The 20,000-nt window shown below is 43.1% G+C and overlaps 1 protein-coding gene across 1 annotated transcript in view; it reads right to left on the bottom strand.

The window, feature by feature from the left end:
- The window catches only part of zmp:0000000881 (uncharacterized), a 35,997-nt gene that overhangs the window by 15,310 nt on the left and 687 nt on the right, over nucleotides 1–20,000 (bottom strand). The window contains exon 2 of the mRNA XM_061882842.1: nucleotides 19,806–19,951. Coding sequence (XP_061738826.1) covers nucleotides 19,806–19,951 — 146 coding nt within the window. The remainder of the gene's footprint in view (nucleotides 1–19,805; nucleotides 19,952–20,000) is intronic.

Here is a 20,000-nt window from a genome sequence, read left to right as displayed (position 1 = left end):
GGGGGCGCTGGCGCCTATCTCAGCTACAATTGGGCAGAAGGCGGGGTACACCCTGGACAAGTCGCCACCTCATCGCAGGGCCAACACAGATAGACAGACAACATTCACACTCACATTCACACACTAGGGCCAATTTAGTGTTGCCAATCAACCTATCCCCAGGTGCATGTCTTTGGAGGTGGGAGGAAGCCGGAGTACCCGGAGGGAGCCCACGTAGAGAACATGCAAACTCCACACAGAAAGATCCCGAGCCTGGATTTGAACCCAGGACTGCAGGACCTTTGTATTGTGAGGCAGACGCACTAACCCCTCTACACAAACCAAAAGTAGTGAAACAAAAATGAATATGCTCACTAAGAGAGATTATTTTGTTTAGTTATTATTTAGTTTCGAGTTTTTAGACCAGTTGATCTGCCGTTTCTTTTCTTTTTCTTCTATGTCCCACTCTCCCTTGTGGAGGGGGTCCGGTCCGATCCGGTGGCCATGTACTGGTTGCCTGTGTATCGGCTGGGGACATCTCTGCGATGCTGATCCGCCTCCGCTTGTGATGGTTTCCTGCTGGCTCCACTGTGAACGGGACTCTCGCTGCTTTGTTGGATCCGCTTTGGACTGGACTCTCGCGACTGTGTTGGATCCATTGTGGATTGAACTTTCACAGTATCATGTTAGACCCGCTCGACATCCATTGCTTTCCTCCTCTCTAAGGTTCTCATAGTCATCATTGTCACCGACGTCCCACTGGGTGTGAGTTTTCCTTGCCCTTATGTGGGCCTACCGAGGAAGTCGTGGTGGTTTGTGCAGCCCTTTGAGACACTAGTGATTTAGGGCTATATAAGTAAACATTGATTGATTGATTGAACTAACAACTCCGCCAATCAAAAAGAGGAAAAAAAAGATTTGAAAATAGTCTTGTAAAACTAAATCTATGCAGATTTTTTTTTTGTTTTGTTACCAAAGAACCACTGTTACATGTTATGTAGACCACAAGTCTTGACCCCCTTCCCCCAGTCTCCAAGACAGACAACTGCATTAACCAGTCAGCCATGGTTAAATCCACCAACCACTGCGTCTCGTCATCTTGGTTCGAACATCACCTTTCTTTCAGGAACAATTTCTCAACGCAGCTAATGAGCAATGATCTCCGTCCAGAGATCGATTGTTCGACTTATGTTGCCTTAAAGCCAGACGTGGGTAGTAACGCGCTACATTTACTCCGTTACATTTACTTGAGTAACTTTTGGGATAAATTGTACTTCTACGAGTAGTTTTTATTCAACTTACTTTTACTTTTACTTGAGTATATTTATAGAGAAGAAACGCTACTTTTAATCCGTTCCATTTATCTACATTCAGCTCGCTACTCGCTACTTTTTTTTATCGCTCTATTAATGTTTGTTTTGGTTAATGACAGAGCTTCAATGTAGGATCTGCGCATGCCTGCGTTTCACCAATCACATGCAGTCACTGGTGACGTTGGACCAATCAAACAGAGCCAGGCGGTCACATGACCCGATTTAAACAAGTTAAAAAACTTATTCGGTTGTTACCATTTAGTGGTCAATTGTACGGATTATGTACTGTACTGTGCAATCTACTAATAAAAGTTTCAATCAATCAATCAAAAGTGTAAAGGAAAAAATACACTTTTTATTTCAACGGTACTTCCCGTCAAAAGCCTAAAGACTGATCGCACAGTTCCTGTCTTCACAATAAAAGCGCCGCTCCATCGCGCCTGCGCTAACAAAATAAGAGTCTCCGAAAGCCAACGCAAACAAGCTAGCAAGCCACGGAGTTTGCCGCCAATGTATTTCTTGTAAAGTGTATAAAAACGAATATGGAAGCTGGACAAATAAGATGCCAAAAAACCAACGACTTTCATGTGGTATTAGACAGAATAGAGAAACTTTTTTTCTCCTCCATTTGAAAACGTGAACGTCTGATTCCAATCAATGCAAGTCATCAGAATCAGGTAATACACCAACTTATATTCTTGTTTTCATGAAAGATTGGAATCTATATGTTAAACATGCATGTATATTCATTAAAACACCTTCAACATGTGAACAAAAACGGCAAAATAAATAAATATAAATTATATACTGTATATATAAATGTATATATATATATTTAATACATATATACATATATATATATGTATATATATATATATATGATATGTGTGTGTATAAATGATATGTGTGTGTATGTATATATGAGGTAGATCACCTCGACTTGGTCATTTACTAAGTAATTGATAAACGTTGAAAAACGTATTGGGGTGTTACCATTTAGTGGTCAATTGTACAGAATATGTACTGTACTGTGCAATCTACTAATACATGTTTTAATCAATCAATCAAATCAATGAATGCCTACTGAGGCCATGGTGCTGTTAAGTTATTGTGGCTCAATGTGCCATTTTTTTCATTTTATTTTAATGTACTATTATTTAATATATAATATTGTTTTAGTTGCTTAAGAGATATTCCTGGCTCTGAATTTGCTCATTGCTATTTTTATGTTTTTGTGCATTATTTTTTGCCGTAATCAGGTTACTCATCAGTTACTCAGTACTTGAGGAGTTTTTTCACAACATACTTTTTACTTTTACTCAAGTAAATATTTGGGTGACTACTCCTTACTTTTACTTGAGTAATAAATCTCTAAAGTAACTGTACTCTTACTTGAGTACAATTTCTGGCTACTCTACCCACCTCTGATTAAATGTGAACAGTACGACAGTGGAGCTGGGAATCAAAACCCAGTCACATCAGGGGAAAAAAAACATGACATGTGAGGACCTGGGACTTGGCTGCCGTGCTCGTTGCCCTGCGTGAGCCGACAGCTGGTTTCGCAATGTGTTCCATCATGTGGACTGCCTTTCTCGAGAAAACGGGTGTGACATATAAGTGGCAGTTACTTGGCAAAACCATTTCCAGTCAGTGGCGTTCCGCCAGGGCTGTTCGTTGTCACCGGTTCTGTTCATAATCTTATAGACCGTGCTCTTCAACTGGGGAGCCAGGGACTAAATCCGAGCCCGGTATTGACACCATTCCAAGTTCAAAACTTGGGGGACAAACGTTTTTTCAGTAAATTCCGAAAAACAGGAGAGTGCTCCTGTTGTGTAGAGGTACTTGGTCCACTTTAAAGGGGGACATTATCACCAGACCTATGTAAGCGTCGTAGACCATGTGTTTTTTTGACCGATTCCCGAACTCTAAAAGGGTGAATTTGGCGATTTTTAAACGCCTTTCAATTGTTGGCCTGTCGGAGCAATGACCTTTGTAACCTATACGTGCTACAAATATATATATGGGGTGTTATGGGCTAGGAACAGAAGACTAGTTTCAACTCGTAGAGAGAGGCAGAGCTTGAATTGTAGTTTGGTTGACACCGTGTATTAGAGAATTAGTGATGGACAGCAGATATATATACACACACAATGAGTTAAATGGCCATTCAACCTGAAAGCAATTTAAAGAGAAAAACACAAGTACTATATACATATATACAATTCCATTTAAACTAATCAGCGTCTCTGGATCTTGTTTAAATCTCAGTTCAGATAGTTGTTCTTGGGGGAAAAAAAAGGATGGCAGTACAGTCCATGTGCTGCAGGTAAAGTGAGAATTGTAAAGGGTTGGCTGGAAAGCCTCCTACCAGCCCAGACAGAGCAGGTGGTGAGGTTCCTGGCTGGAATCTTCCAAACTTGATCCTTGGACTAGGTCGGGGGTAGGGAACCTGTGGCTCGCGAGCCAGATGTGGCTCTTTTGATGACTGCATCTGGCTCTTGTTTAAATCTCAGTTCAGATAGTTGTTCTTGGGGGGGAAAAAAAGGATGGCAGTACAGTCCATGTGCTGCAGGTAAAGTGAGAATTGTAAAGGGTTGGCTGGAAAGCCTCCTACCAGCCCAGACGGAGCAGGTGGTGAGGTTCCTGGCTGGAATCTTCCAAACTTGATCCTTGGACTAGGTCGGGGGTAGGGAACCTATGGCTCGCGAGCCAGATGTGGCTCTATTGATGACCGCATCTGGCTCTTGGATAAATCTGAGCTGACATTGCTTAACACGATAAATAATCAATAATTCCACTTGTGTTAAAAATAACGTTCAAAATATAAAACATTGTCATGCATTTTTATGTTCAAGAAAGTGGTAAGAAGTAATTTATTTATTATTGGTTAGGGTGGGGTTTGCCCTCCAGGGGTTTCTTCAGACCACCAAGCACTGACAATAAGTCTCTCTTTCGTTCTCGCTCGCGCTCTGGTTTCTAGCCCCAAGGCCGTCTCTCCTCCTGGCTGCTGCTTATAACATAGCGACAGGTGATCAAATAAAAAGGACCAGGTGGGCCATCTACGCACCTGTCGCTGATTTCGAGGCCGGTACTGGCAACACCCCGCTTCACTGCAGGCCCACAGGCCACACCCCCTCCATAGTTAGCTTCAGAATAACAATGTTATTACAAATAATAAGAAATGTTGGTCTTTTTGTTGTGTTCCGTGTTAAAAAAAATATTATATGGCTCTTACGGAAATACATTTTAAAATATTTGGCTTCTTGGCTCTCTCAGCCGAAAATATTCCCGACCCCTGGACTAGGTGATTATTTTCCTTAGCTCGCCATCAAAAAGAGAAGCCTGGCCTGTGTAAAAGCCAGAACAATTCTTATAAATCCATGTGTACACAAATCTTCATTAAATAACACTAATTCGCGTTATCTAGTATTCATAATATATTATCCAACAATATACCATGAAGTATTAATAATATATTATCAAGTATTCATCCATCCATCCATCTTCTTCCGCTTATCCGAGGTCGGGTCGCGGGGGCAGCAGCCTAAGCAGGGAAGCCCAGACTTCCCTATCCCCAGCCACTTCATCTAGCTCTTCCCGGGGGATCCCGAGGCGTTCCCAGGCCAGCCGAGAGACATAGTCTTCCCAACGTGTCCTGGGTCTTCCCCGTGGCCTCCTACCGGTTGGACGTAGGGAGGCGTTCGGGTGTCATTCTGACCAGATGCCCGAACCACCTCATCTGGCTCCTCTCGATGTGGAGGAGCAGCGGCTTTACTTTGAGTTCCTCCCGGATGGCAGAGCTTCTCACCCTATCTCTAAGGGAGGGACCCGCCACACTGCGGAGGAAACTCATTTTGGCCGCTTGTACCCGTGATCTTATCCTTTCGGTCATGACCCAAAGCTCATGACCATAGGTGAGGATGGGAACGTAGATCGACCGGAAAATTGAGAGCTTTGCCTTCCGGCTCAGCTCCTTCTTCACCACAACGGATCGGTACAACGTCCGCATTACTGAAGACGCCACACCGATCCGCCTGTTGATCTCACGATCCACTCTTCCCTCACTCGTGAACAAGACTCCTAGGTACTTGAACTCCTCCACTTGGGGCAGGGTCTCCTCCCCAACCCGGAGATGGCATTCCACCCTTTTCCGGGCGAGAACCATGGACTCGGACTTGGAGGTGCTGATTCTCATTCCGGTCGCTTCACACTCGGCTGCGAACCGATCCAGTGAGAGCTGAAGATCCCGGTCAGATGAAGCCATCAGGACCACATCATCTGCAAAAAGCAGAGACCTAATCCTGCGGTCACCAAACCGGAACCCCTCAACGCCTTGACTGCGCCTAGAAATTCTGTCCATAAAAGTTATGAACAGAATCGGTGACAAAGGACAGCCTTGGCGGAGTCCAACCCTCACTGGAAATGTGTTCGACTTACCGCCGGCAATGCGGACCAAGCTCTGACACTGATCGTACAGGGAGCGTACTGCCACAATCAGACAGTCCGATACCCCATACTCTCTGAGCACTCCCCACAGGACTTCCCGAGGGACACGGTCGAATGCCTTCTCCAAGTCCACAAAGCACATGTAGACTGGTTGGGCAAACTCCCATGCACCCTCAAGAACCCTGCCGAGAGTATAGAGCTGGTCCACAGTTCCACGACCAGGACGAAAACCACACTGTTCCTCCTGAATCCGAGGTTCGACTATCCGGCGTAGCCTCCTCTCCAGTACACCTGAATAAACCTTACCGGGAAGGCTGAGGAGTGTGATCCCACCATAGTTGGAACACACCCTGCGGTCCCCCTTCTTAAAGAGAGGAACCACCACCCCGGTCTGCCAAGTATTCATAATATTCAATAATTTCTCTTTCCTCAATATCGTACAATATAAATCAATAAACATATCAGAATCACAATATGCAATAAAACGCTATGATAACTGTTAGCAGCATAATTATGACCTCAACAATAAACAGCAGGATCACAATATGCAATAAAATGCTCAAATAACCATTAGCAGCATAATTATGACCTATACAAAGCAGTCAGTGCACTAAATGTGCTTATTATCTAAACACATAAAAGTACATTCAATACACAAATGTGATCATTAGTTGAAGTCATAAACCTTTTATATGGGCGATTGAGAATATGCCAGAAAGACTGTTGCAATGAAGGAAGATGAATGCTTAAAGTGCTATTGTCATAAATATGGACTCACCAATTGAGCTTCTGCAGTCGAACACAGCTTAATGTGAAGTGAAGTGAATCATATTTATATAGCACTTTTTCTCTAGTGACTCAAAGCGCTTTACATAGTGAAACCCAATATCTAAGTTACATTCAAACCAGTGTGGGTGGCACTGGGAGCAGGTGGGTAAAGTGTCTTGCCCAAGGACACAACGGCAGTGACTAGGATGGCGGAAGCGGGAATCGAACCTGCAACCCTCAAGTTGCTGGCACGGCCACTCTACCAACCGAGCTAAAAATGACAAAGAATCCTGCGCTGGAAGTCGGCTCTATAAAGTTACAAAATAGGCATGTAGTTTAAAAAACCGTCAGCACAATATTTCAGGCGAAAACAAGGTTTAAAGCCTACCTCGAGCAGAAATGTAATCGATCTCTCATGTCCTGTCTCCTGGCTACTTCCTGCTATCGGCTTATAAGCACCACCAATTGGCCCGCGGCGGTCACGTGACACGGGAGGAGTGCGCCGAGTTGCCAAAGATGAACTACAGCAAGAGCATACCAGTCACTTCCGGCTACCGGTATATACCTACAGCTGATTGGACTGTGGCGGTCACGTGACTAGGACGTGCGCAAAGAGTAAATAGAAAGACAAGAGCTTAATAGTCTCCGCAAATGTATTTGACACCCACGTTACATCGTGAAGCGACCCGCCATTTTTTCAAACACATTACACCAGGGGTGCCCATTACGTCGATCGCGAGCTACCAGTAGGACCGCGGGGGGTGTGTCAGTTGATCTCCAGCCAGGCTATTAAAAAAATAGACCTACAAATTAGTGATCATCAATCTTCACCAAGACGTCACTTAAATGACATTCACGGTACCGGAGGGTCTTGTGAGATGACGCTGGCTGCTGCAAGATCATTATTATGAAAATATGACCGAGAGGAAGGCGAGAAACACTTTTTATTTCAACAGACTTTCGTGCCGTACCTTCCGTCAAAACTCTAAAGGCCGACTGCACATTTCCTATCTTCACAATAAAAGCCCTGCTTCATGCTGCCTGCGCTAACTAAATACAGAGTCTCGGAAAACTGGCGTGCACAAGCGATCCCTCAGAAAGCTGGCGTGCACATCACTTGTGCACGCCAGCTTTCCGAGACTCTTATTTAGTTAGCGCAGGCAGCATGAAGCAGGGCTTTTATTGTGAAGATAGGAAATGTGAGGTCGGCCTTTAGAGTTTTGACGGAAGGGACGGCGCGAGAGTCTGTTGAAATAAAAGTGTTTCTCGCCTTCCTCTCTGTCATTTTTTCATAATAATGAACTGGCAGCAGCCAGCGTCATCTCACAAGACCCTCGGGTGCCGTGGATGTCAATCAAGCAAGCTATGGAATTTGCCGCCAATGTTTTTCGTGTAAAGTGTATGGAAGCTGGATGAATTAGATGCCAAAAACCAACCACTTTCATGTGGTATTGTACAGGAAGGACAACTTTTTTTCTTCTCCATTTGAAAATGTGGGCGTTATCATCATTACTGTCTGATTCCAATCAATGCAAGTCATCAGAATCAGGTAATACACCAACTTATATTCTTGTCTTCGTGAAAGAAAGACATAAGTGTTACACATGCTTGTATTATCATTAAACACATTTAACTTGTTTACAAAAATGTCTCTTTCCTAAATAAATAAATATAAATGATATATATAAATGAGGTAGATCCCCTCGAGTTGGTCAATTGAAAAGTAGCTCGCCTGCAGAAAAGTGTGGGCACCCCTGCATTACACACACCAGGTCAAATCAGCTCTGTTATTTTCCGTTTTTTCGACAGTTTTCCGGTACCTTGGAGACATCAAGGCCCTCGTCGGTGTGTCGTCGGAGGGTGTAACAACACGAACAAGTTGCACCAGTGGTCAAAAGATGTGAAAGTCCTCGTTTGTTCCGCACACTGTACCGACGACAGCTATGCTACGACAGAGATGGCAAGAATGTGTGGATATCCTGCGACATTCAAAGCAGATGCATTTCCAACGATAAGTCAACAAAATCCCAAAGGTGAGTTTTGTTGAATTTTATTGACTTATGTGGAGTGTTGCTAATCAGACATGACTGCAAGCTAATCGATGCTAACATGCTATTTAGGCTAGCTGTATGTACTAGAAAAGCGCGACTATGCAATTATATCACCCGCAACCGCATCACCAAAGTCGTCATCCACCCGCCGTCCACCCGTACCAACATTTTATCAGGACCGTACCCGCCCGCTGAAATACATCAGAGGTGGCCGCCTTTACCACTCACAGAGCTATTTAAACCTGTTTCACAGAGTAATGAAGACAATTGGTACCGCCAACATTCTCGTGACTATCCATTAGCGTTCATCCGGATTACAAAAATATGGGCGTGCTGTGAAGCCATTGTCTTTGACACCTTCAACAACATGTACAAACCAATCGTTAATCCAGCAACATGTGTGTGCAGTTTCCCAAATTACACGTACAAGATTGAGAGGCATACTGGGTGACACAGAGTACACTGATGGTTGTGATATAAACAACTTTAAACACTTAGTAATATGCGCCACGCTGTGAAGCCACACAATACAAGATTGACAAACACATTTCGGGAGAACATCCTCACAGTAACACAACATAAACGCAACACAACAAATACCCACAAACCTTTGTATCCGAGACAATTCCTGAATATATTTCACACCCCCGCCCCCCAAACCCTGCCCACCTTACCGATGCATGGGGGGGGGGGGGGGGGGGGGGGGAGTGCTGCTGCTAGCAGGGTGTATAAAATAGTCAGGAAGTGTCATGAATACAAAGGATTCTGGGTATTTTTTGTGTTGCGTTTATGTTGTGTTACTGTGAGGATGTTCTCACGAAATGTTTTTGTTCTTAATTGGTGTGGCTTCACAGCGTGGCGCATATTACTAAGAGTGTTAAAATTGTTTATATCACAACCATTAGTGTACTCTGTGTCACCCAGTATGCCTTGCACAACATGATGATGGACTGACAAGCAGATCGTACATGTTGTAGAAGGCGACAAAGCAAATGGCTTCATAGCACGCCCTAATACTTAATATCTGCGTGACTGCCGGCAGTCATTCCAGAGAATAATAGCGTCTCCTATTGTCTTTTTTGCTTCATGACACAGGTCCTAAATAGCTCTTTGAATGGCAAAGGATACCGATTCCAGAACCATGTACATCAAATATTTCCGGATGGTTCAACCGCCACCCGCCCGAATCTAATTAAAATCTATTTTTTCGTCATGTCACCCGCCCGAACCGCGGTTTATCCGCGGACTCCGTGGATGAGACCGCAAACCGGGCATCTGTAGTATGTACATATTGCTTCATTATGCCTCATTTGTAGCTATATTTGCATCCAGCCTTTCCCTCCACCCACATTTAATGCCAAACAAACACATACCAATCATTGGTAGAAGGCGATCGCCGAATTCGTCCGCGCTTCCTCCCGTGCCGCCGTCTCTCGTGATATGGCTCAAAAGCTTCTGTTTCTTCTTTAATTTCATTTTCGGTACCTGCCTCCACACTCCAACCATCCGTTTCAATACACGCGTAATCCGTTGAATCGCTTACAGCGCTGAAATCCGAGTCTGAATCCGAGCTAATATCGCTTTTTGTGCTATCCGCCATGTTTGTTTCTGGTGGCTCCACGCTGTGACGTCGCAGGACAATAGACGGGTGGATATACCGACGGTTAAATCAGGCACTTTGAAGCCGTTTTTCGGGATATTGCGTGAAGGGTAAAATTTGGAGAAAAACTTCGAAAAATAAAATAAGCCACTGGGAACTTATTTTTATGGGTTTTAACCCTTAAGAAATTGTGACAATGTTCCCCTTTAAACACACTGGTGGGTCCTGGCAATGACACTATGACCTTGGTGCAAACATAGGACGGTGCAGTCCAAACTAGTGATTTATTTAACTGAGGCGTTCCTCAAGGCACCCCTCTCAGTCCCCTCATTTTTGGTAGTTGCAATTTTTTTTGAATGTCATGCAATTTTGGTAACTTAGGTGTTGCTGTAGCTTGTTTCCATTAGATGCATTCAGTAGTCAACTTCTTGAGTTATACTTGTGGTGTTCCTCAGGGTCCCATATTCGGGCCCAGCAAGTTCAGTTGAAAAAACTTGCGAAACACTAAAGTGCTGTCCAGATGACTTAACAATTTTTATTTTATTTTATTTTTTACAAAAGGTCCTTTAAAAAGAACAGCGGGGTCACCAACCTTTTTGAAAGCAAGAGCTACTTCTTGGGTACTGATTAATGCGAAGGGCTACCAGTTTGATACACACTTCAATAAATTGCCAGAAATAGCCAATTTGCTCAGTTTACCTTTACTAGATAATTCTATATATCTAAAAAAATAAAGGGGATTTCTTCTGTCATTCCGACGTACATTTTTTTTTTCCTTTTACGGAAGTTTTTATGTAGAGAGTAAATGATGAAAAAAACACTTAATTGAACGGTTTGAAAGAAGAGAAAAAATGAAAATTAAATTCTGAAACATAGTTTAACTTCAATTTGGACTCTTTATAATTCAAAATTCAACCGAAAAAAAGAAGAGCAAAACTAGCTAATTCGAGTCTTTTAGAAAAAAATGTAAAAAATTATTTATGAAACATCATTAGTATTTTTTCCGGATTAAGATTAATTTTTGAATTTTGATGGCATAGGTTAAAATCCAATCTGCACTTTGTTAGAATATATAACAAATTGGACCAAGCTATATTTCTAAAAAAGACTAATCATTATTTTTTCTAGATTTTCCAGAACAAAAATTTTAAAATAAATTAAAAAGCCTTTGAAATAAGATTTAAATTTGATTCTACAGATTTTGTAGATTTGCCAGAATATTTTTCTTTTTACATTTTAACCATAATAAGTTTGAAATTGTCTATTGTCGAGGCGGCAGATCGGAGCTGTGGCCGCAAGGTAGTTGGTGCCTGTCGGGGCGGCAATCCTAAAACCCCTTGGTGGACACCAGCGGTGAGGGATGCCATCAAGCTGAAGAAGGAGTCCTATCGGGTCCTTTTGGCTCATAGGACTCCGGAGGCAGTGGACAGGTACCGACAGGCCAAGCGGTGTGCAGCTTCAGCGGTCGCGGAGGCAAAAACTCGGACATGGGAAGAGTTCGGGGAAGCTATGGAAAACGACTTCCGGACGGCTTCGAAGCGATTCTGGACCACCCTCCGCCGCCTCAGGAAGGGGAAGCAGTGCACTATCAACACCGTGTATGGTGCGGATGGTGTTCTGCTGACCTCGACTGCGGATGTTGTGGACAGGTGGAAGGAATACTTCGAAGACCTCCTCAATCCCACCAACACGTCTTCCTATGAGGAAGCAGTGCCTGGGGAATCTGTGGTGGACTCTCCTATTTCTGGGGCTGAGGTCGCTGAGGTAGTTAAAAAGCTCCTCGGTGGCAAGGCCCCAGGGGTGGACGAGATCCGCCCGTAGTTCCTTAAGGCTCTGGATGCTGTGGGGCTGTCTTGGTTGACAAGACTTTGCAGCATCGCGTGGACATCGGGGGCGGTACCTCTGGATTGGCAGACCGGGGTGGTGGTTCCTCTCTTCAAAAAGGGGGACCGGAGGGTGTGTTCCAACTATCGTGGGATCACACTCCTCAGCCTTCCCGGTAAGGTTTATTCAGGTGTACTGGAGAGGAGGCTACGTCGGATAGTCGAACCTCGGATTCAGGAGGAACAGTGTGGTTTTCGTCCTGGTCGTGGAACTGTGGACCAGCTCTATACTCTCGGCAGGGTTCTTGAGGGTGCATGGGAGTTTGACCAACCAGTCTACATGTGCTTTGTGGACTTGGAGAAGGCATTCGACCGTGTCCCTCGGGAAGTCCTGTGGGGAGTGCTCAGAGAGTATGGGGTATCGGACTGTCTTATTGTGGCGGTCCGTTCCCTGTACGATCAGTGCCAGAGCTTGGTCCGCATTGCCGGCAGTAAGTCGAACACATTTCCAGTGAGGGTTGGACTCCGCCAAGGCTGTCCTTTGTCACCGATTCTGTTCATAACTTTTATGGACAGAATTTGTAGGCGCAGTCAAGGCGTTGAGGGGTTCCGGTTTGGTAACCGCAGGATTAGGTCTCTGCTTTTTGCAGATGATGTGGTCCTGATGGCTTCATCTGACCGGGATCTTCAGCTCTCGCTGGATCGGTTCGCAGTCGAGTGTGAAGCGACCGGAATGAGAATCAGCACCTCCAAGTCCGAGTCCATGGTTCTCGCCCGGAAAAGGGTGGAGTGCCATCTCCGGGTTGGGGAGGAGACCCTGCCCCAAGTGGAGGAGTTCAAGTACCTAGGAGTCTTGTTCACGAGTGAGGGAAGAGTGGATCGTGAGATCAACAGGCGGATCGGTGCGGCGTCTTCAGTAATGCGGACGTTGTACCGGTCCGTTGTGGTGAAGAAGGAGCTGAGCCGGAAGGCAAAGCTCTCAATTTACCGGTCGATCTACGTTCCCATCCTCACCTATGGTCATGAGCTTTGGGTCATGACCGAAAGGATAAGATCACGGGTACAAGCGGCCGAAATGAGTTTCCTCCGCCGTGTGGCGGGACTCTCCCTTAGAGATAGGGTGAGAAGCTCTGCCATCCGGGAGGAACTCAAAGTAAAGCCGCTGCTCCTTCACATCGAGAGGAGCCAGATGAGGTGGTTCGGGCATCTGGTCAGGATGCCACCCGAACGCCTCCCTAGGGAGGTGTTTAGGGCACGTCCAACCGGTAGGAGGCCACGGGGAAGACCCAGGACACGTTGGGAAGACTATGTCTCCCGGCTGGCCTGGGAACGCCTCGGGATCCCCTGGGAAGAGCTAGACGAAGTGGCTGGGGAGAGGGAAGTCTGGGCTTCCCTGCTTAGGCTGTTGCCCCCGCGACCCGACCTCGGATAAGCGGAAGATGATGGATGGATGGATGGAAGTTTGAAATAAATATTTCACAAATATTCTTCTTCGAAAAAACAGAAGCTAAAATGAAGAATTAAATTAAAATGTATTTATTATTCTTTACAATAAAAAAAAAAAAACTTAACCATTGATTTAAATTTTCAGGAAAGAAGAGGAAGGAATTTAAAATGTAAAAAGGTATATGTCTTTAAAAATCCTAAAATCATTTTTAAGGTTGTAGTTTTTCTCTAAAACTGTCTTTCTGAAAGTTATAAGAAGCAAAGTAAAAAAATAAATGAATTTATTTAAACAAGTGAAGACCAAGTCTTTATTAATATGTTCTTGGATTTTCAAATTCGATTTGAGTTTTGTCTCTCTTAGAATTAAAAATGTCCAGCAAAGCGAGACCAGCTTGCTAGTAAATAAATATCATTTAAAAAATAGAGGCAGCTCACTGGTAAGTGCTGCTATTTGAGCTATTTTTAGAACAGGTCAGCGGGCGACTCATCTGGTCCTTACGGGCTACCGCGTTGGTGACCCCTGATGTAACTGATCAAATAGCTAGTTTAAAATCCAATGTCTACTGGACAAGATGCTTCTTTAGGAATATACAAGATAGGGAGAACTTTGCCCGTCCCCAATCCTTAGCTTTCTGGAAATGTGGACTCCAACTGGCCTCGGGGAACTCTTCAGAATCCCCCGGGAACAGGGGAGGGTAGTCTGTTTTTTTTTTACTGCAACCCAACTTTGGAGAAGTAGATGGATGTTGCCTTAAATGTGTATAGTACGGCTTGTGTAACAGTGGAAAGCATAACTCAGTCACATTGGGAAAAAACAGGAGTTTGACGTGTGGGGCCTGGGACCTGGCTGTTGTACTTGTTTCGCAGCGTGTTACATCACATGGACCGTCTTTCTCTAGAAAACGGGTGTGACATAAGCGGTGATTACCATTCACATATTTTGTGTTTCCAGTGAACGGCGCTCCGCCAGGGCTGCCCCTTTATTCCAAGTCATGTTCATATTTTTTTTAAGGACATACAGTGGGGCAAAAAAGTATTTAGTCAGCCACCGATTGTGCAAGTTCTCCCACTTAAAATGATGACAGAGGTCTGTAATTTTCATCATAGGTACACTTCAACTGTGAGAGACAGAATGTGAAAAAAAAAATACAGGAATTCCCATTGTAGGAATTTGTAAATTATGGTGGAAAATAAGTATTTGTTCAACCCTTCAAAGCCTTTACTGATGGAAGGAGGTTTTGGCTCAAAATCTCACGATACATGGCCCCATTCATTCTTTCCTTAACACGGTGTCACGATTTATTGTTTTGCCGCTTATATGTCTTTGTTCATGTTTAGTTCTGGACTCTGCCGATTCCTTGTGTTTGAGCACTTCCCCGTTTGTTTAGTCACCATGGCAACGTAGTGTGCTCCTCCTCACGGGCTCCTGTCACACCTGTTTTTGATTATTATTTGTGTATTTAAGCCCACCTGATTCCTCAGTTCGTCCTCGGCTCATTACTTGCTTTTCGTAACACGTCACGTTTTTGTATCCTGTGTCCTCAATTATTTTGTGCTAAGTTCCGCCTTAGCTTCACGTGCGTGTGGCACGTCGTTTAATGTTTTCTGTTTCCTGCTACGTTTTAGCATTAGCTTTCCGTGCAATGGCACGCGCTTTGTTTTTCCCCTTTTTGCACCAGTGTTCTTTTGTTTTATTATATTAAAACTTATTCTTACCTGCAATCTTGCTGACTGGTAGTGTGTGCATCCACAAAGTGGCAACTCCGCGCAGCAAGTGCGCCGCGAAGCGTGACACACGGATCAATCGTCCTGTCCCCTTAACAAAAAAAACAGCCCCAAAGCATGATGTTTCCACCCCCATGCTTCACAGTAGGTGTGGTGTTCTTGGGATGCAACTCACTATTCTTCTTCCTCCAAACACGACGAGTTGAGTTTATACCAAAATGGATACATGGATGATACAGCAGAGGATTGGGAGAATGTCATGTGGTCAGATGAAACCAAAATATAACTTTTTGGTATAAACTCAACTCGTCGTGTTTGTAGGAAGAAGAATAGTGAGTTGCATCCCAAGAACACCATACCTACTGTGAAGCATGGGGGTGGAAACATTATGCTTTGGGGCTGTTTTTCTGCTAAGGGGACAGGACGATTGATCCGTGTTAAGGAAAGAATGAATGGGGCCATGTATCGTGAGATTTTGAGCCAAAACCTCCTTCCATCAGTGAGAGCTTTGAATGGTTGAACAAATACTTATTTTCCACCATAATTTACAAATAAATTTTTTAATATTCCTACAATGTGAATTCCTGGATTTTTTTTTCCATATTCTGTCTCTCACAGTTGAAGTGTACCTATGATGAAAATTACAGACCTCTGTCATCATTTCAAGTGGGAGAACTTGCACAATCGGTGGCTGACTAAATACTTTTTTGCCCCACTGCAATTTCTAGGCACAGTTAGGGCACAAAAGGAATCTGGTTTGGTGGCAACAGGATTAGGTCTCTGCTTTCTGCGGATGATGTGGTCCTGCTGGCTTCATTTGGCCAGGATCTTCAAAAGATCCTTAAAAACTAGAGGTGTCCGATAATATCGGACTGCCGATATCATCGGCCGATAAATGCTTTAAAATGTAATATCGGAAATTATCGGTTTCAAAACGAAAAAATTATGACTTTTTAAAACGCGATACACGTGGTACACGGACGTAGGGAGAAGTACAGAGCAGTTGCGTCTCACAGTCATACTTGCCAAGCCTCCCGATTTTCCCGGGAGATCTCCCGAAAATCTCCCAGGGCAACCATTCTCTCGAATTTCTCCCGATTTCCACCCAGACAACAATAGTAAAGGCATGGCCTTTACGTCCCAGCCCAATAACACAATATCTATGGTTTTTCACACACACAAGTGAATGCAATCCATACTTGGTCAACAGCCATACAGGTCACACTGAGGGTGGCTGTATAAACAACTTTTACACTGTTACAAATATGCGCCACACTGTGAACCCACACGAAACAAGAATGACAAACACGTTTCGGGAGAACATCCGCACCGTAACACAACATAAACACAACAGAACAAATACCCAGAACCTTTTGCAGCACTAACTCTTCCGGGACGCGACATTATACATTCCCCGCTGCCTCCTGATCCCGCCCCCCTTAACCTCCTCATGCTCTCTCAGGGAAAGCATGTCCTAAATTCCAAGCTGCTGTTTTGAGGCATGTTAAAAAAAAAAAAAAGACTTTAGATTTCGGTATCGGTTGATATCAGAATCGGTAATTAAGAGTTGGACTAAATCAGATATCGGCAAAACAGCCATTATTGAACATCTCTCTTAAAAACATCAGTGTGCTACTGTAACTGACAAAATAACTACACACCCCGTTTCCATATGAGTTGGGAAATTGTGTTAGATGTAAATATAAACGGAATACAATGATTTGCAAATCCTTTTCAACCCATATTCAGTTGAATATGCTACAAAGACAACATATTTGATGATCAAACTCATAAACTTTTTTTTTTTGGTGGAAATAATAATTAACTTAGAATTTCATTGCTGCAACACGTGCCAAAGTAGTTGGGAAAGGGCATGTTCACCGCGTTACATCACTTTTTCTTTTAACAGCACTCAGAAAACGTTTGGGAACTGAGGAAACTAATTGTTGAAGCTTTGAAAGTGGAATTCTTTACCATTCTTGCTTGATGTACAGCTTAAGTTGTTCAACAGTCCGGGGTCTTGTTGTCGTATTTTACACCTCATAATGCACCACATATTTTCGATGGGAGACAGGTCTGGACTGCAGGCGGACCAGGAAAGTACCCGCACTCTTTTACTACGAAGCCACGCTGTTGTAACACGTGGCGTGACATTGTTTTGCTGAAATAAGCAGGGGCATCCATGATAACGTTACTTGGATGACAACATATGTTGCTCCAAAACCTGTATGGACCACTCAGCATTAATGGTGCCTTCACAGATGTGTAAGTTACCCATGCCTTGGGTACTAATACACCCCCATACCATCACAGATGCTGGCTTTTCAACTTTGCGCCTATAACAATCCGGATGGTTATTTTCCTCTTTTTTCCGGAGGACACCACGTCCACAGTTTCCAAATATAATTTGAAATGTGGACTCGTCAGATTACAGAACACTTTTCCACTTTGCATCAGTCCATCTTAGATGAGCTTGGGCCCAGCGAAGCCGGCGTAGAGTTTTAACTTGCACTTACAGATGTTGCGACCAACTGTAGTTACAGACAGTGGTTTCATGAAGTGTTCCTAAACCCATGTGGTGATGTCCCTTACACACCGATGTCGGTTTTTGATGCACTACCCCCTGAGGGCTCAAAGGTCCGTAATATCATCGCTTACAAGCAGTGATTTCTCCAGATTCTCTGAACCTTTTAATGATTTTACGGACCGTAGATGGTAAAATCCCTAAATTCCTTGCAATAGCTCGTTGAGAAATGTTGTTCTAAAACTGTTAGACAATTTGCTTACAAATTGGTGACCCTCGTCCCATCTTTGTTTGTGAATTACTTGGCATTTCATGGAAGCTGCTTTTATACCCAATCATGACACCCACCTGTTCCCAATTAGCCTGCACACCTGGGGGATGTTCCATATAAGTGTTTGATGAGCATTCCTCAACTTTATCAGTATTTATTGCCACATTTCCCCAACTTCTTTGTCACATGTTGCTGGGATCAAATTCTAAAGTTAATGATTATTTGGCCCAAAAAAATGTTTATCAGTTTGAACATCAAATATGTTGTCTTTGTAGCATATTCAACTGAATATGGTTTTAGAAGGATTTGCAAATCATTGTATTCTGTTTATATTTACATCTAACACAATTTACCAACTCATATGGAAACAGGGTTCATTTTTTTTTGTGCAAATAATCATTAACTTTAGAATTTGATCCCAGCAACACGATTGTAGCTGAGATAGGCACCAGCGCCCCCAAATGGATGGAATATATGTATATATATTTATATATGTATGTAAATATATCTATATATATATATATATGTATGTATATATATATATATATGTATGTATATATATATATATATATATATATATATATATATATATATATATATACATATATATATACATATATATATACATATATATACATATATATATATATATATATATATATATATATATATATATATATATATATATATATATATATATATATATATATATATCTTGATTGGATTATCCAGAGAATAGTGCTCGATACCGAGGTAGAGCGCAATATGTGTGTGTGTGGGAAAAATCACAAGACTACTTCATCTCTACAGAACTGTTTCATGAGGGGTTCCCTCAATCATCAGGAGATTTAATGGAAGCATTCACATACAATGGTTTATATAAGGCACAAAGTGGGTGGGTACAAGCAGGCGTAGGGGCGTAGTGATTGGCTCATGTGTTACCTAGGAGGTGTTTCCGTCCGTGACGGCATGTTGATATGATTTCACTGCGCTTGTTGAGGGATGACAGGTCTGGATGATGTATACAATATGTTTATTATATATCATCCAGACCTGTCGTCCCTCAACAAGCGCAGTGAATATATATGGATATATATATTGAGGGATGACGGGTCTGGATGATATATATAATATGTTTATTATATATCATCCAGACCTGTCATCCCTCAACAAGCGCAGTGAAATCATATCGACATGCCGTCACAGACGGAAACACCTCCTAGGTAACACATGCGCCAATCACCACGCCCCTACGCCTGCTGGTACCCACCCACTCTGTGCCCTATATAAACCATTGTATGTGAATGCTTCCATTAAAATCTCCTGATGATTGAGGGAACCCCTCATGAAACAGTTCTGTAGAGATGTAGTAGTCCTTTGATTTTTCCCACACACACATACATACATATATATTGTATTGTAATATTTCTCTATTTTGTTTCCATTTAAACCCCCATTATTTACTTTTTACTTTAATTTAAATTGATCTGAACTCTGTACACTGCTGCTGGAATTTTAATTTTCTTGAAGGAACTCTCCTGAAGGAATCAATAAAGTAATATCTATCTATCTATCTATCTATATATATATATATATATGTATGTATGTATGTATCTTAAATCCTGGGAAGTGAGCTGCCACTTTTTTTACTGTAAAATCTCCAGGCTTTTTTTTGTACGATGTACGTAAAAAATATACCGGTAAATGAAAATCAAATGAATCAGCAATTGTGTGATAGTAAAACGCAGTGAATCCTCCCACGTGTATATTCATGTATCCTCCACCCTGACAATCGGCCCTCGCTGAGACGCCTTTCACACCCCGGGTTTCTGTACGTGGCGTCCAAGATGTTGTCTTACTTGTACACCTCGTACTCTCTTTCAAGGTCCTTTTTGGTGATGAGAGGCTGCGGGACCTTCTTGATGGCCGCCCAGGTGTCGTTGTACTTCTGTTTGTACACCTTCCCGAAGCAGCCTGCTGCCACCGTTTGAGTGGAAAAGGCCATCTTGCTTAAGGGGATGGAAACAAAAAACATGGGCTTAAACCGGACACAG

Source organism: Nerophis ophidion, linkage group LG21 (genome assembly GCF_033978795.1).
Source record: "Nerophis ophidion isolate RoL-2023_Sa linkage group LG21, RoL_Noph_v1.0, whole genome shotgun sequence".
Lineage (NCBI taxonomy): Eukaryota > Metazoa > Chordata > Actinopteri > Syngnathiformes > Syngnathidae > Nerophis > Nerophis ophidion.
The sequence above is the reverse complement of the archived record's forward strand: the minus strand, read 5'-3'. Positions and strand labels throughout refer to the sequence as shown.